The following is a 17,673-nucleotide window of genomic DNA, read 5'->3' on the forward strand; positions in this document are numbered from 1 at the left end:
GTTTTCGGGTGCAGTATGGAAGATAAAATTCGAGCAAGTCTGTTGGTTCTCCCTTCTGAGATTATATACAACATTGTTAACTACCTACCAACTCTCGCTTCCATCACGCATCTCTCTCGGACATGTCGCCGGCTGTACGAAGTTATCTCTGCAGACCACTATCGGATACTACAAGCCTTTGTCAAAAGCCAATTTCCTTCAATCGAGACTCCTCCATTCTGGGCTGATGCAGCGCGGGCGCTGACTTCTCGATCTCGGGCATTTGATCGTAGAGCTGTAATCGCGCGTTTCATACTACCCCCAGATAATGCCACGCGAATCGGTAATCCACGGACCATTCGAACAGACCATCCTACCCTTGGATATCGTCCCGTGATTGATAGTTATGAAGTGTGGTATGGAAATTCTTGGTCTGCGAGGAAGGAGGTTCTTGTGTGGGGCGCTGGCGCGGACCTGGTAATCCGTATCAAAGACTATGGTCGAAAGTATCTAAAAGTTACCAATAATGCTGGCTGCCCATCCAATGCATCAAGGAGAAGAGCCAGCGGTACTCCTCAAGATTACGTTTCCTGGGCTACATTCAATGATTTGCATGGTGTGAACAGCTGGGATGATATCTCTGGCGTGCATTTACTCGGATCTTCTCACTCAAAATGGACTGAGGATGAGGATATCATCTTTGGTCGGCGGAATGGCAAGCTTGTTCGTACATCTATTTCAGCAGAAACAGGCTCTAGCAGGCTGGAAAAATCGTATCTTACACTAGGAGGATACCTCGAAGGCACCGACATAAGTTCCGGACCCTGCAGAATGCTCGCGGCATCCATGAATAGGAAATCAATTCTGTTTTTCCGAGTCGACGCCGAGGAAGACGAGGTTCATCCTTTCGAAACCCTCAAAATTACCGCTCATGGTCTTGGAAGACACAGATGCTCTCGGATTTTGTGCGATGAGAAGATTGCAGTGGGTTCTGATGGGGAGTCCGACAAAATCTCGGTGTTTAGCTTTCGCCCAAACGGCACTGTTAAGCTTCGCGATCTCAGGGTTGATGATGATGAACCGAGGAGAGCTAAAGCAACGACTATTGAACCCTTAACGGTATCACGCGTATCTGGCGGCAACCCTGGCGACCTTTTTTTGTCCGGCTGGGAAGATAGTAAAACGAGGCAAGTTCCCCTCCAGAGTGGCGCGGTAAGAAGTCGACTTCTAACAGGTCTCCCAGGCTGCATGACCTTCGCTCCCCAAGTTCGATTGTGTCAGTTTTCTCAGATACCGTCGATGACAGTCCTATCTACAGTCTCAAACCCATCGGTCGCGAACGCTTCGTCGTGGGTAGCGGCATCCATGCTCTGGTGAAGATCTTCGATATGCGCATGGGACGATACAGCTACTTGGATGCTGCCCTCCCAGCAGCGAGGCCTCACATTGACTCAATGAGCAATCACAATCGTCCGGAACGACCAGAAACAGTCCTATTCCCAAGTAAAGACATATCTATATTCTTATCGAACCGCATTCAAAACCTCCCAGGCCGAAGATTGAACCGTTTACGCGAACCCCACCGTTATCGCGGACCAATTTACACAATCTCTCAGCCCTCTCCGTCCTCATCAACATTCTATATTGGCGTTGAAGACAGCGTGATCCGCCTTGACATGGTATCGACAGATGACCTAGCCGGCAAAAACAAGGAGTGGTACCAACGCAACCTAGACCTGGGATTAGATCAACATGGTGGTGTCGATTGCCAACCCTTGGACTTGTCCTGTTATGAACGGCCGTTTCCTAGGGATCAGGGTAGAGGAGTGAGACTCATGATGCAGGATCCCCTCTGGATGGCGTTGGACGAGGAATCCCGTAGTGAATTGAGTAAGAGCGAAGTGAGAATCCCCGGCTGGGATCGGAGATGGTTCCAACCTTGGGTTGTAAGGAATAAAGTGACGGGGGGAACATGGCGAAGAGTGTCATAGAATGGGGCCGGTTATATATGCTAGACATAACCATGGCTTTCATTCAACAATAATAAAGTAAAAAAATTATGGTACGTATATAAAGAAGTTAGGGCGTTTGAGGATCAGAGAGAATGGAATGGGATAGAGTGATGTAATTCGAGTATACTTTTGTTTACTCCGGACCTAGGCGCATAATCTAACATAGGCTCTAGAGAGGTTACGCCGCCTATAACTCCTCGCTAAAGATGCTAGCCGCGGGGGGGGAGGGCTCATTGAATAAGAGCGTAAAAACGGCCGACAGCGGTTATGGAAACCTCTGGGATCGGACAGATATATCGTCACCGCGCCAACGGACCAAAAACCTAACTGCCAGTTCCCGATCTGTGGCACACCGCGGATAACTTGAGAAGCAAGCAATGACAGAAACAGCAGATCTGATACTCGTGATGATGCCATGCTAAGGATAACGGACTTCTTAACATAAGTGCCCGAGGAAACCCAGTAGTTTAAATTGATTTAGTCTTCAAACTTAAACCCCTTGCCGGGTCCGATATCGATAGGGCCCCCACGGTATGAGCCACGTTTCTTTTTGTTTTTTTCCTTCGTGAAACCTTTGCCGCGGGTTACAGAGAGATCCTTGTGGGCGCGATCCGCATATGCGTAAGGCACGTATTCGTTGGATGGGTGATTGTGCCATTGTTCGCTAGCAATTGCTAGAGGAGTGGGCTTAGCGCCTCTATAGCGTGGGGCAGAGTCATTAGAAGTTGAGTTAGATCTTGTGAGAGCGGTGCTGTCAGTTGGGTTGTCAGATTTCCCATTGCCTGTGTTGAGAGCATCGGGGGAGCTAGATGAAGCGTCATGCAAGGTTGTACTGGAACCTGCGGACGATTCCCGATTATCGATGGCAGAAGCTGGTTTTTCGTCCTTTGAAGAATCGGAGTCAGACTCGTCAGAGGATGAAGAAGATGAGGAGGTAGAGGATGAATCACTAGATTCGCTATCGCTGTCGCTGCCGGAGTCAACATCTTTCACTTTCGCAGGCTTCTTTGCTTTAGCCGACTTAGATTTCTCCGATTGTGAGGAATTCGAAGATGAAGTTGTCGAGGAGGAGCCAGAATCAGAATCGGACGACTCAGATTTAGGGGACGATGCTGATTTAATTGATTTGTTAAGTTTGTCCTTGTCTAACCTAGGTCGCTTCGCCGAAGGAGAGTCAGACTCCGAATCCGAGGAAGAAGGATCCGAGGACGACTCATATTTTCGCTTCAGTAGTTGGCCTGAACTTTTCTTTTTGCCGTTCAAATTCCGGGCGCTTTGGTTGTCTGAGCTGTCATCACTCCCGGACGGGCCGGAGGAGGAGTCGGAAGAGGAGCTGGAAGAGTCAGAGCTGTCGGCAGATGCTGAGCTGGAAGAGGAGCTGGAAGAGCTAGAACTGCTGGAAGAGCTACTCGAGATGCTCGAATCATCAGAGGCGGAAGCATCGGAATCGCTAGAATCATCGGATGTAGCTATATTCTCACTACCCTTATTCCCGCCATCGGCATTTTGTTCCGATCTTCTCTTCTCATCAAGTTTATGTGACTTCATTAGCTGACCTTGTTGATCCCAAGATTCAAACAGGTCAAGTACACAAGGAGGGCTCGAGGCTCCTTCAACCGTTTCCTTCGGCTGGGATTTGGATTTGGATTTACTTTTCCCAGCGACTCCTACTCTAGTGACTTCGGTGTCAAATACGGCTTTGGTTTCATGGAACCCATATGCACTAAGGAAATTCCCAATCATCGCTAGAAAGACTGGATTAAGAGTCCTCTTTTGAGGCGAGCCTCCATTCGCGCCATCTTTTGCCTGCTTGATTCCGCATGCGTCAGCAACTTGGATATAGAGAGCGCCAGATGGCCAACAAACCTTTTTCCCTTTTGTCTTGTCTGCTTCCTTTTTGAGAAGGGGGTCTTTCGCATTGGCACTGCCCTTGCTTCCCTTTCGAGGAGCCATTGTCCTTTACACGGCACCGGGAGTGAGGGTATCAGGGCGTGTCTTGGGAAGGCTGATGTTTTCCGAAGATATATATTGTTGGTCGCGGAAGCAAAATTTTGCAGCAGGACCTCAAAAATCAGATAAACCGCGTCAAGCCTAATTAGGGAAAGTGGCCGCCAGGGTTGAACGCTAAATTATCGGACCAATGAGAGGCCGATTATAAATCCATGCCAAGGCTAGCTTACACTCTCTCCGACTGGTCCGTTCCATAATGTTCCAAGCTAGTACAAGATTTGCTCAACCAGCCTGACTAAATACTGCAGACCTGCGTGTGCCGTATTATTTACAGCGTTCTGTTACGATGTAAGTTACGGCGGATTACGATTACATAAGGATCACTCCCTGGAACGACGAGCTCCTCCAGCACCCATGACCAGATGAATGAAGACGGACTATTAACTGTTTGGGTGTCCTTCAATCCTCTGCTGCAGGCATCTCCGGGTCATGGTCGTTTTCACCGAATACGATCTGTGTTATGGGCGTTTGCATCAGGTAGTTAAGCGCATACCTCACGTCTAGAAACGCCACCTGGCCACCATTATTATTGCTTCGGTCTCACCTCTCCATACTAGAATGAGTGGGCGTGATCGTCATCGAGGGCTCCCCTCGAATTTATCACCTCAGAAAGAACGTCGGCCTGGCGGAGACTTTCGTAACGGTGGAGGTCCAATGCCTGGAGTATCGGGCATGTCGCGGGCAGAAAAGTTCGAAGACGAAAAGCAGCGGATTATTCAGAGTTGTTTTTCCAAAAAGGAGCCAGATGGATCGGGTATGTTGCTTTTAACAGTTCCTCAAGTCTAGCTTGGGGTCTGTTCGTGTGGACTTTATTGACGCTATTTGTGCTTTGAGTAGTTGTCGAATCCTATATTACCCATATTCGCGTTACGGAAGATGGCGCATACCCATCTAGTCCACCACCACCCTCCTCCCCGCCAGAGAATAAGAAGCCAAGGGTAATCATCGTTGCAGTACGGAGGTCGGGAAGGGTGCGAATGCATAAAGCCCGAGAAAACAGCGATGGCTCATTTTCGATTGGGAAAACTTGGATGTTGGACGACCTGGCTCGCATACAGACCTTCGAGAATCTAGTTCCCTCCAATCCAATCGAGCAACAACAAAAGCAATTGGCGTCTAACATCGGGTTTGTGGTTACAATCACTAAGCCGTATTATTGGCAATCGGATACCCCAAAAGAACGAGACTTTTTTATCGGTAGTCTAGTTAAGATCTACAAGAAGTATACTGGTGGCAAGGTTCCCGCGTTGGTAGGTTTTGATTCTCGAGATAGAGATATACTTACCGGCAACGTACCTGGAGGGCCCCATCCAGCCAAAGCCCCTAAAATTTCAGAACCACATCCTGCCAGGCCAGACCCACGGCTTCTCCGCTCGAGATCCCCTTCCGCTCAGCGCAGCGTGCCACAATCACCGCTTTCAAATCGTGCTCCAAGTCGCGATGGCCCCCGAGAGTCTCGAAGACAGCCATCAAGGGAACAATTTATGCGACCCCAACCAAGCCAGGAGCAGATGCCTAAAATGCGGCCCCCATTCTCTCCAACTCAACCTTTACAAACACCGCCGTCAAGAGATGGCCTCTCTTCGAAGGCTGCCGAATCACCTGTTCTCCCAGACTATACTCCTCCCACATCATTCTCTGCTGAATCGATGTCAAGGCACCGGGCCGGGCCTGTCACTACCGATAGTAGACAAAATCAGGCCGTTGAGACACCAATTAAAATATCTGCGCCCCACGATAACGAGGGGCCTTCCCACTCTGTCCCTTCAGCTAACCAAAATCAGCCTGTTGTGCGGAATAACTTGCAGCTCAATCTGGATCTCGAGGGCGGCTCACCTTCGGAGACGGTAAAGCAAAGGCTTTCACCTCTGGATAAGCCACATGATTTTACATCGGGAATTCTGCGTCCTTCTCCGGGAGGCTCTAAAGGAAGCATTGAGCAGAAGAGTCTTCGGGCTGATACTGAGGAGAATTTCGTCACACCTCGCTCTACCCCTGGAGCTTCTAGGACGGAAATACGCCCTCCGTCGACTGGAAGTGGCATATCTACTAAAGGTTTTGATTCAGAGCTTTCACAGCGGCCCGGTGGCTTATCCGATGAAACAGATACAGCGCCTGCTCTTCCTTCAATTTCTACGCCTATCGAAGACGTTAAACCCGCTATGTCAACTATTGAAGACGACACTTCTCGTAGGCGAGGATCTGCGGAACCGGCTCCGCTACAAATCAGCATTAAGAAAACAACAGTGTCTCCCCAATCAGAAGAAGAAACTCACAGACCCGGTCTTGGTCCAATGGTAAAGAAAATGGGCGGGAAAGATCTTGCTAATACCTTCAGAAAAGCCGCTACAGCCTATGGTGCTTTTAAACCAAGGGCCGGAGGTGCTGCAGAGCGGTTAATGGCAGCAAAAGAGAAGTCCGATAACGAACCTGATGGTATTACCAGCGTTGTTCCTGCACCCTTCCTACGCGCGCAAGTCAACGAAACTGGAAAATTAGCTACCCAAACAGAAACCACAGGGTCCCAGGAACTATCCAAACTTCAGGTCACAGATGCTTCTTCGGAGAGAAGCCTGTCCGTTGGAGCCGCCGCACGCAAAAGGAGGCCAGTATCACCAAGGCCTCGTCCAGAGGCTCGAGAGGATAACAGTGCGCAATATTGCAATGCCCTTGGAATTGATCATAGTCTTCTGAACGGACGAGGGGTAGACTTTGATCACATTCTCACCGACCTGGGGTGGGATGGTAAGCTTAAGGACGGCAAGACCGCCGACGACCTCGAAACGGACATTCGGAGGGAAATTGGCCGAGTTCAGGCCAGTAGTTGGCTAGGCCATCTTGAGTCCCAGGAAGGCCAGGTCAATGAACTAGCACAGTTGTTTGATCGTGCAATAGAAGAGTGTGAGGAACTGGACGGCCTTTTAACGTTATACTCGCACGAACTTAGCGTACGTGGCCTCCATGCAAGATCTTCCCCGGCAGTAATACTGACTTTGCTTTTGCCCAGACACTGGCCGACGACGTCGTATATATCGAGGCACAGGCTGAGGGTCTCCAGGTCAAGGTTTCAAATCAGAAATTACTCCAAGCGGAGCTACAGAACTTACTCAAATCCCCCGAGAGGGATTAAATAAATGCAGCCGCACAGATACCCTTACAGTACTCTACAACTTCGCTTGCAGGTCATTGACGGTTTCAATCTCCCGTTCTTCTTCAATAGCCATGATGTTTCTTACGAGATGGTTGCAATGATTGATTAGGGCTCCTGGTGTTCGGCTGAAACTAATGCATAAAGGCGTCCTTGATTTTACATATTTCTTCTACGAGTAACTAGTCCTTTTTTTTTCTTTTTCCTTTTCCTTTCCCTTTTCCTTTTTCTTTTTTTTTTTTTTTTTTTTTTTTGCTTTATTGTACGAAGTATCTTTCACTAAATAATAGTTAGCCATGTGAATTATTGACTACTATCTTATCAACTTTATTATCATTACCTCCTGGACAGTTGATCGATACATGTATACAGGGGATGTAGAGTTCACTTTGGAAGATTTCTGGATACCCGCGCAATTCCTTGCCACCCTTAGGGGGTAATTGGAGTTTCTTCGAGTGTCTGCTGCACTTTCGAGAACTGTTTTGAAATTTTGCGGAGAAGAGCGATCCTGGTTGGCGCCCGAAAAAGTTGTGGTGGTTCGTCTTGGCGAGAGTTCACTAGTGAGTTAACGAAAGGGACGTGCTTTGGATCTGGTCAGAGCGAAATTCAACCTCCATATCCCCCCCCAATCCCGCAACATTATTTCTGTGCCCAGGTGCCGGACAGTTCAGAGTTGGCTACTAAGCGAGTCCATTCTCTGGTTCACGTCCAGTAGTCAAAACCGTGTTTGGGCAAGGCGCCGGGCAGTTGACATACAAGGTACCCCTTTTTGTCTCTGCAATAATAATTTGTCACCCAGACCGTCTATCTTGCTTCCCCGGACTCGGAACCTAGCATTAGACCCCGACGTCTGCGAAAAACAATACATGGACTGAAACAGACAGAGGCAGAGCCATGCAAGCGTCCGTCATCATACGGCTGGCGGAAAATAAATCGGCGAAAAATTTGTCCAACCATTGATCAGTTAATGTATGTTCCCCCGAGCTTGGGGCGTAATGCAGTCAACACGCGCCTTGATACTCCTGAAATTCTCTGTACTCGGTACGAAGAGAAAGCTGACACCTCCTCAGACTGTACTAGGGATTCGATGCGCAATTGCATCCATTGGACCTTTGAAATTACGATTGGATTGGATAGTTCGACTTCACGATTCTTTCCCTTCAATCTTCGACCGCTCTACGGACTATGTACATGTGACAGCATTGCCTGCGATTTTCTGGTTCCTGGAACTTTTCCTTTCCTCCTAATTATTCTTACTGGATAGACCCAATTTGTTTCACCTACAAATTATATCCCTTCGAGACTAAATAATCACAATGCCTTGGCGGCCATTACCCCGGATCGCTTTCGCGGTCGCCGTCTATCCATTTCAGCCTTCGTCACCCGCAGATCTTCCTCTCGAGCTCGGAGACGAGTTGTACATAATTGAGCAAGGGGGCAAAGATGGCGCGTGGTATAGAGGGTACCTGGTTGCACCGCCCTCTCTGTTAGCAGGGCTCACCAGCGTCAAGGGCCAGACGCTGGAAGCTCGAGTGTTCTCCGGAATTTTCCCCAAAAACTGTGTAGAGGTCCGGGAGGTCCTCGAAGAAGCCGATAAAAGCAAAGAAAATGGAACGAACGGTGCGGAACTGGTGCATGTTAACGGCACTTTGAGACCCATGGCGGATGGCGGCAAAACGAACAGTGCTAATGGCCTCGGCGATTTAAAGTCTTCTCGAAAAACGTCCCAGATAACAGTCATCAGGTTAGAAGAAGACCCGAAGAAACGTCGTTCTGGATCCCCTCTACAGTCACCTTCTATGGCATTAACACCTCGCTCTACAAGCTCACGAGATCCTAATGCTCCCAGACCACCTGCACCTGTCCCGATGCTTAAAATCGGGGATGAAACGCCTACGTCTTTATCAGAGCCTTTGGTTGATGAGATTGCGTCGTGTCTACGAGAATGGCATTCGACAAACATACACGAACTTCTGTTGGCCAGGCAATACACTGCGTTGGAAGATATGTCAAATATTGTTCTAGAGCTGGATCTTGCACGGCGACAACTGCTTCATAACGTTTTGACAGCCCAGGAACGGACATCACTACGAGAAGCAACCGTTTGGAACTTGGTACGCGGGAATAAAACCTTAAATGGAGATGTTATCGTTCGCGATCCAAAGCAAAGGGGCCGCCTCCTCACCGGTGAGGATTCAGCGATCGACGTGGCAAAGCTTCAATCTGAGATGAGCATGCTCGATGGTGAGACAAAACCAAATGTGGATGCCGTCTCCCTGCACCATTTGCTATTTGAAGTAAATGCAGTCACAGGAACAAAGGCCGGCTCGGTATCTCTTGCGATAAGCCTTTGGCTTCAAAATGCAAAGGGAGATATGAAGCAATTAACGGAATCGTACGCGTTGGAAATTCCCTCGGCGGAGACCTTCGCTACAATGGCCCAAAACGGAACCTTAAAGACTCTCTTTACGGAACTAAACGCTGCGGATATTGGTGATAACTCTGCCTCAGGCTCAAAGATATATCTCGTCATTAAGGTGTTTAACCCCGAATCCGCCAGACCTAGCTTTACATCTAGCTCACGCGCGTCATCTCGTGATGGGACACCAGCTACCAAAGCAGCACCAGCATTAAATAATGCGAGTAAGGGTAGTTTGAAGTCAAGACGGAGCATGATGTGGGGGCCGAAACCGAAAGGGTTATCGCATCTTGATCAAAACGAAATTGCCCGATCCTCACAACCGAGTGAACCCGCAGGAAACGGATCCGGAAATCCTGAAAAGCCAGTCAAAGAAGTCCCTGTCTCGCGTCTGGCTGGCATTGGCGTTCTCGAGATCGGCTCTATACTTAAAGCGGACAAAGATGTGGATCATGTTATAAACATCTGGTCTCCATTAGGCCTTACCGATGAAGAAGACAACTATGCGGAAGGATTTGACAATGTTATTCGCTCGCTTTTACCCAGCCCCACGAGCAGGTATGGCAGATGCTATCGCGCATCGAGACTACATATCCACCTTTACGCTTTTGCGAGCGACGATACGGAGAGCCTTATTCGAAACAATCCCACACTGCTTCATAAAGTCGCTCAAACGAGAAGAATTGGTTTTCCAGCTGCTCCTACCAAACCTCGATCTGACATATACGTAAACCTGTCAAAGGTCAATATCTCTCAGGATGCTTTACTTTCTCACCCAATAAATGGCCAGGTTGCCGTTCCTCAGATCACCGGGTTGAGGAACTTGCAACTTACTATAGAAGCGCGAAATGCATCTGGAGCCAGGATTGAGCATTGCATCTACCCGTCTTCAAATTCCTCAGGACTGACGGCATGGAGAACAACAGTTGCAGAAAGAGGTTCTGGTTGGAACCAAGTAATTCGCTTAAATATTCCATCAGACCAAGTTCAGGGTTCTCATTTGATCATGAGTGTGGCGGACGCTCCGGAATTTCCCTTTGCGTTGAGCTGGATGCCCCTTTGGGACCAGCAGGCTTTTATGAGAGATGGGCGTCATTCACTACTTTTACATGCGTATGATAAGCATACCTCGAGTGTCGAAAATGGAAAGGGATCATATTTATCCTTACCTTGGAGCGCACTTGGAAAAAACGAATCAACGAAAGATGAAGCTGTGACAGGACCACTTGCGACTCTAGCTCTCGAGACCGAACTCTGCAGTACGGAATACTCCCAGGATCAGGTTTTGCTGGGGCTAGTGAACTGGAAAGAAAAGCCGGCGACTCAACTCCTCGAGCTTCTAAGAAGAATCGTATTTGTCCCTGAGATCGAGATTGTTAAGCAGCTTCGGGATGTCTTCGATGCCTTGTTTGGTATCATGGTTGAGCAGGCCGGTAACGAAGAGTTCGAGGATCTAATATTCAGGGACCTCGTCACAGTCCTTGGTATTGTGCACGACCGTCGGTTCAACCTAGGACCCCTAGTGGATAAATATGCGGAACATCAATTCAACTTCCCGTTTGCTACTCCATGCCTTCTACGAAGTCTCTTGCGCCTGCTCCAAGCCACCACAGACCCACAGCAGGCTCGGAATCTTCGTGCAGCTTTCAAAGTCGGCAGACACCTCTTGAAGTTCATCATCAATGCTAGGGGCCAACAGAAAGCTAAGGAGGAGTGCATTGGCATCACAAATATCCAGTCGACCTTTAATCGCGATCTCCACTCTATCTTCGAATCTGTGGAGTCTCTCATGCAAAATCCAGCGCCGAATTTGGTGGGCAGCAAGACTCTGGCCGTGCAGCACTTCCACACCTGGCTTCCTGAGCTCCTAAACGCATTAAACAAAGACGAGGTTATCAAAATTGCCTTTAGCTTCATGGATGCCTGCAAAGATGTTAAAAACATGTTGGTTCTCTATAAACTTGTACTCATTTTGAATTATACAAGGCTTCCCTTGTTTGCAGGAGAGGACGAGCGGAAACTTCTCGTCTCCAAAAGCATCCAGTGGCTCGCACCTTACTGGGGAGAAACCCCGGAAGTCACCGACCAATATCGAGATCAGGTTCGTCTTTGTTCATCTGTCGTAGCAGAACAGCTCCAAAATCCCGGACCAGAGCTTTTCGAGTATATGCCAAAGGCCGTTGCATCGTACTGCGCTATCGTCGCCGACGGTGTCGATGAGACTGAATGGCTATCTCTACTCTTTAGCAAGGCCTTTCCGTTCCAACTAAAACAGTCGAAAACTAAACAAAAATTCGACGAAGCGCTAGTGGAGCTTTCTGCAATCATCGCCGCAATGTCTAAGTTGCCGAAGCAGAAAGAATTGTCGCTCTCCCAAGATGAGCTAGCAGTTTTTCTATCCCACACATTCCATGCTCACAAATCCGTCCTCAGCTGCGAAGCATATCCAGCAACATGGCTAAGCTTGCATATTTACCATCACCAATCTATCATGAAGAGTCTGGAGGATCTTTCTTCTATCCTCATCAAATCATTCCTTCCTACTCCCGACGAAGCTGATACTTTCGATATGGAGCTGTGGAGGCTATTTTTCACCACGCTCTTGAAGCTTGTGTCGAGCGACGCCCTGGCCCTAGAAACTTTCCCTGAGCAGAGACGGCGGGCTGTATGGAAGATTGCGGGAGATGTCCGTGAACACGGGGCGGAATTGCTTCAAAAGACATGGCGGTCTATCGGTTGGGATACCACTATTGAGGAGCGAGCCCGGTACGGATTGATAAAACTCGGAGGTTATCAAGTGCAATACGTCCCTGGCCTTGTCCCACCAATTATTGAGCTTTGTCTCAGCGTCCATGAAGGCCCTCGGCGTGTCGCCGTCGAAATTTTACAGACCATGATCGTAAGCGAATGGCAGCTAAACGAGGACCTCTCAATGGTTGAAGCAGAGATAATATCCAGCCTTGATGAACTGTTCAAGACCAAGCATCTCACGGAAAGCATTACTCAGAAACTGTTTATAAACGAGCTGCTTGGATTGTTCGAAACAAGCTCTTCCACTCCTGATGCCGAATTGATGGTCACGTTAAAAGAGCTCATTGCAACTGTTGATGAATTATTGGATCTCCTGGTTGCTTCTCACAACGGGAATATCACGGAAAGTCTTAATACTATCAAGCTTATGGAGTTCATGAAGGACATGGAGCGGGAAGACATCTTTATTCGATATGTCCATGAGTTAGCACATGGACAAGCTGGAGCACGAAACTACACCGAAGCTGGCCTTGCTCTTCAATTCCACGCCGATCTTTACGATTGGGACATATCAAAGACTGTTCCTGCACTTGCAAATCCGTTCTTTCCTGAACAAACGGCCTTCGAACGAAAAGAGGCACTATATTTTGAGATTATTCAACACTTCGAAGACGGAAAAGCTTGGGCCCACGCATTGTCGTGCTATCGGGAGCTCGCAGACCATTACGAACACACGATAATTGACTTCTCGAAACTATCGAGGACGCAGGCGTCCATGGCTCGAATCTACGAAGCAATCGTGAAGGAGGACATTTTAATTTCGAGATATTTCCGTGTCACATTCAAAGGTCTCGGCTTCCCACCCACTCTACGAGACAAGCAGTATATTTTCGAAGGATCACCCTCCGACCGCATGATCACCTTCACTGACCGCATGCAAAAGCAATACCCTGCCGCTCAAATTGTTCACTCCAATGAGATTGAAGATCTCGAAGGCCAATTCCTTCAGATTTCTCCTGTCAGTGTACATAAGGACATGAATCATCCAGTGTACCAGCGCCCGAAAGTTCCACAATCAGTTCGAGAACATCTCTTGACTGCTATGACTTCTAACTTTTCTGTCACATCTAAGAAGCATATGAGTGGCAATCAGGTAAAAGAACAATACGTGACAAAAGCAGTGTTCACAACAGCAGAACCGTTTCCTAATGTTCTAAGGAGAAGCGAAATTATCGAAACCGAAGAAGTAGTTTTGACACCGCTGCAAACAGCTGTTGAGCGCACGTCTAGGAAGACACAGGAACTGCTCATCCTTGAAAAGAGGATTTCCTCTGGAGATGATACGAGCCTGACAAGCCTAACGGAGATTCTTGGCCACATGCTAGATATTCAATCCTCCGCACCAACATGTGTTGCCCAGTATCGGCAATTCTTGGTTGATGAACCGAAAATACATCTTGAATATGACACAGAAGATTTCGAATCCGTGCCTCCCGTGGATCCGCTTAAAAATGCACTCGTCGTTGCATTGGTCGATCATGCTCTTGCCATGAAGCGGTGTATCGCCTTGTATTCGCAGCCAACGTATGAGGCTACGCATAATGAGCTTACCCAACGGCTAGAAGCTGCTTTTGCGCCTGAGCTTGCTACTCTCGCAACTTCGCCTTCGCACCAGTCACAACCTGACTCATCCAGCCACTTCAATCCTCGAATCGATCCATTTACAAGTGGAAGCATTTCGGGCTCGCCATCATCCCAAGCTCGATTACCTAGCCCCAAATTAGAATTAGGACGGCCTTCTCACGATAGCACCGCAAAGCCAACAGACAAACCGCCAGCTAGCAACCGTCTAAGCCTCAACATATTCAAACGCTCGAATCACGCACCATCTAGTTCAAACGCGACTATTACGGCAATTAATGCCGTTATTACTCCTCAGAAAGATCAGAATAGACACGACACTACTCATATAACCGGCATCTCTTCCGATCGTCGAATTAAGACACCAAAGTCTGCTAGCGTAAAATCCGATCACGGTCGTGAGCCGGAATCTTTTAATCGGGATCGCAGTCATTCGCGCGGTGGAAAGAGTGATACAAGCCGAAAACGAAGAAGCTTCTTTAGCACCAACGAGAAGAGCGCAGTTGGAGCTATTGAAGTACATAGAAATGCCGCTTCAGTTCCACCCGCAAGTCCACCCACAGAAGACATGCGCACGACGCAGCAAAGAATAATGGAGCGAGCAAATAAATCCCGGGCGCAACAGAATCAACAGGATGCAGGCCGGTGCAATTCCACTCCCAACAACGCTGTCCAACGGGGAGGGCAGCAAAACGGTTCAGGCGACAGTCGCCCAAGGACATCAGACAAGGGCACGGGGCGTCCAAAGACAGCTCACAGTTCTAACAGCGAACACGGCATCAGCAGTGGTGGAGTACGAGATTCTGTGATGAAAAGGTTCAGCTTGTTGAAAGTAGGCCGCAAAGCTAGCAAAGCTAATTTCCGTGATGGCAACCTTGGAGGCATCCTAAAAGAGGAGTGACATCGTCCTGGTTAATTTCTTCTTTTCTTTCACATGTTAGGGATTTTGGAGGTAGGAACTGATAAATGCTGGGAAATTTTCTGCATGTGATTGCCTTTTCTTTTGATGGTTTGCTTTATTACAATCCTTTCTTCTCATCTTCGTGGAGCGTCCATAGATGCGGACTTCTCTTCATTTTCTTTTTCATACCCATTTATATTCACTTGATACCAATTTTTTTTTTTTTTTTTCTCCTTTGATGAAATCTTTGCTGGCCTGCACTCTATTCCTTTGAATTCAAGCTCTTTGCTTAATCCCAATTCTTGCTATATATATTATGTATTGTCCTTGGTTTCTACTAGGTACTTATATTTTTCCTTCCCTTCTAATTGCCCTTGGCAGTACCATGAATAGCATATTTCTAGTAATTAATTGTTCATTCCATAAAATCTAGAGATAGATTCCCAGAAACAAAAAAGATATATATTTCACCAGTTATACCATAAGCCTTGTGATGTAGTAACTATATTGATGGTAGCTTTTTATGAAGACTTCGCGGGTAGGTATGTTTACCATCTTTGACAAACCACAGATATGGCCCTGCGGTGTTTCTAATCACAAAACGATTCCTTATTCAGGTAAATACATCTATTTCTGCTATAAACACTGGGTTAAACAAAGCAAAAAATCCATAGAGCAAAAAGGAGATCAAAGGCGAGAAGAAAAGGAGAAATTGGGCCAAAAAAAAGGAAAAAATTATTACCCACCACATTGTTCTTCCAGATGGCGAACAACCCAGTTCAAACACAGACCCTATTTACATGATCACAGTTTGATCGTAGTAAAGATCGCACGAATGGGGATGCTGTAAACAATACTTTGGCTGCAAAGGAGCAGCCATGATACCGTTTGCAACAAGATATTCACGGAAATTAAGAATTCGCTGTGTCATAAGTGTGGTGCGCTTCTTGCCATCCTTGCCCACATTGCCGGACCAAACCCGCTCCGCTAGGGCTGCGGCGCGAGGCCACATTTTATTCGAAATGACAACATCGTCGGCTTGTTCGGACCATAGCGGGGCAATAGCACCGATAACGCGCTTCTTTTCGGCATAATTGAGTCCGTCGGTGAAGTCGTAGTTGTAGATTCGCTGCCAGGTCTTGTAGGGCCCACACCAGGAGCCACCATTACCGCCGTAATTGAAGTTGGGTGTCTCGGGATCAGGGTTCTCCATGACATTGTAACGAGGATCATTGCCGACCCAGCCACCATAACCGCAATCAAGATACAGAAAGTCTGCAGAGGAAACGATGACTTCGTAACCCCTAGCGGTAAGATTTTTGATGTTAGCGAGGCCACCATTCCAGGATTGCATGATGATGTCTCTTGGGACCCTGTGGGCATGCATGTTTCCCGAGAGAAGCACGTCTTCCCACATAAGAAGACGACGGTTCTTCTTCACTTTCTTCATCATGGGTACAGTTCTGTCAACCCAGTGTTGGAGAAGGTCATTGAAGGTGCGAGAACCCTGCTTGAGCCAATCCCTGACGATTTTACTCGTGAGGAAGCAATTGGGTTGTAGTTCATCACCACCAACATGGAACCAGTCATCGGTGAAAATCCGGCTAATATCATTGTAGACTTTCTCGACGACCTTGTAGGTTTTGTTATTAGCGATATCTAGTTGACCGGGGTTCGGCTGGACAGCTGTGTGTTTCTCCCAATCATCATTGGACCACCAGGAATCTGCGCAAGCCACAATATCTGGATCAATCTTTCGCCAACCTGAGGCGGAGTGACCGGGCATATCAATTTCAGGGACAACACGAATACCACGAGCTCGGGCATATTCGATGACCTTGCGGATGTCGGATGGGCCGTATGTCTCTCTGCGGGAGTATGCATCCTCTGTCATCTGAGGATATGAACGGACCTCAACCGGCCAGGACTGGGTATCAGTAATATGCCAGTGGAGGACATTAAGCTTGGAGAGGGCCATTCCATCAAGTTGCTCAAAAATCTTTTTAACGCTGATGAAGTTGCGGGCGGTGTCTATCATGATGCCACGAACCGGATAGAGAGGATAATCCAGAATATTGACCGGCTGTTCAACCAAAAATCGCCCACGCTTGAAAATAACGATCTGCTGGAGAGTGGTGAAGGCACGGAGAACGCCCCAAGTTGTCTTAGCGGTGATCCTGATACTATCCGACTTGTCCCGAATCTGTAACCTATACGATTCATCGACGCCATGCTGCAAATCAACATTGGTGTTTTCGACATTGACGCTAACTCTAAGGATACGTCGATTTGAATGTGCGTCGCGCTTATCGTTGCCTACTATAAAAGGCGCAAAAGTTGGGATCGGAGCTTCTAGTGCCGCTGGCGTCCACCGCAGCTGTACGATAGATTCCCAAGTGCGACGCCATGCCGCAATGATCGTTCGGTCTCTGGGGCCACTGTATTTGACGTTCCAATCAAGATATTGAGGTCCAGAGTCACCCCATTTGATATGTTGAGGGGCAGGTAGCGGGTTGACTTGGACTGCTTGGGCCAGGCCAGCCAGCAGCGAGCCCGCCAACGTCGCGAGGTAAGCGAAACGCATGATAATATGAGACGAAGGTCGCCCAAGCCCAACGACTTGAAGAGCTGGAAAGGTGGTGCAGGTATCGGTAAGTTTCTTAGTAAATGATCAACGAAACAAGCGAGGGAGCGTTTAGTTATATATCAAGGATGCACCCTGATATCATCGTCGACGGGGGTTGGGTGGTCAAAGCTCCACAGCAAAGCGAATGATATGAAGATAGGGAAGCGTGGGGAGGGAACCAGCCAG

The 17,673-nt window shown here is 48.1% G+C and overlaps 5 protein-coding genes across 5 annotated transcripts; 3 read left to right on the forward strand and 2 right to left on the reverse strand.

The window, feature by feature from the left end:
• Positions 1 to 15: 15 nt before the first annotated feature.
• Positions 16 to 3,032, forward strand: CIMG_04973 (F-box domain-containing protein; the record flags this gene model as incomplete). The annotated part of the gene is made up of 2 exons (XM_001245531.2): positions 16 to 1,139; positions 1,223 to 3,032. The coding sequence occupies 2 exons, from the start codon at positions 16 to 18 to the stop codon at positions 1,968 to 1,970; spliced, it is 1,872 nt and encodes a 623-aa protein (XP_001245532.2). The 3' UTR covers positions 1,971 to 3,032.
• CIMG_04974 (uncharacterized protein) lies at positions 724 to 3,951 on the reverse strand. The gene is made up of 2 exons (XM_001245532.2): positions 3,858 to 3,951; positions 724 to 3,797 (listed from the first exon to the last, which is right to left on the reverse strand). The coding sequence occupies exons 1-2, from the start codon at positions 3,942 to 3,944 to the stop codon at positions 2,469 to 2,471; spliced, it is 1,416 nt and encodes a 471-aa protein (XP_001245533.1). The 5' UTR covers positions 3,945 to 3,951; the 3' UTR covers positions 724 to 2,468.
• A 444-nt stretch (positions 3,952 to 4,395) lies between these two features.
• CIMG_04975 (exocyst complex component Sec3) lies at positions 4,396 to 7,297 on the forward strand. The gene is made up of 3 exons (XM_001245533.2): positions 4,396 to 4,755; positions 4,839 to 6,949; positions 7,009 to 7,297. Exons 1-3 carry the CDS (start codon positions 4,560 to 4,562, stop codon positions 7,129 to 7,131), a joined length of 2,430 nt encoding a protein of 809 aa, XP_001245534.1. The 5' UTR covers positions 4,396 to 4,559; the 3' UTR covers positions 7,132 to 7,297.
• A 1,168-nt stretch (positions 7,298 to 8,465) lies between these two features.
• CIMG_04976 (uncharacterized protein) lies at positions 8,466 to 14,861 on the forward strand (the record flags this gene model as incomplete). Its single annotated transcript, XM_001245534.1, has 1 exon — positions 8,466 to 14,861. One exon carries the CDS (start codon positions 8,466 to 8,468, stop codon positions 14,859 to 14,861), a length of 6,396 nt encoding a protein of 2,131 aa, XP_001245535.1.
• Positions 14,862 to 15,319: 458 nt separating this feature from the next.
• On the reverse strand, positions 15,320 to 17,632 carry CIMG_04978 (chitobiase). Its single transcript, XM_001245536.2, has one exon. The coding sequence runs from the start codon at positions 17,443 to 17,445 to the stop codon at positions 15,658 to 15,660; it is 1,788 nt and encodes a 595-aa protein (XP_001245537.1). The 5' UTR covers positions 17,446 to 17,632; the 3' UTR covers positions 15,320 to 15,657.
• Positions 17,633 to 17,673: the final 41 nt, after the last annotated feature.

The sequence above is a fragment of the Coccidioides immitis genome, assembly GCF_000149335.2.
Source record: "Coccidioides immitis RS genomic scaffold supercont3.4, whole genome shotgun sequence".
NCBI lineage: Eukaryota > Fungi > Ascomycota > Eurotiomycetes > Onygenales > Onygenaceae > Coccidioides > Coccidioides immitis.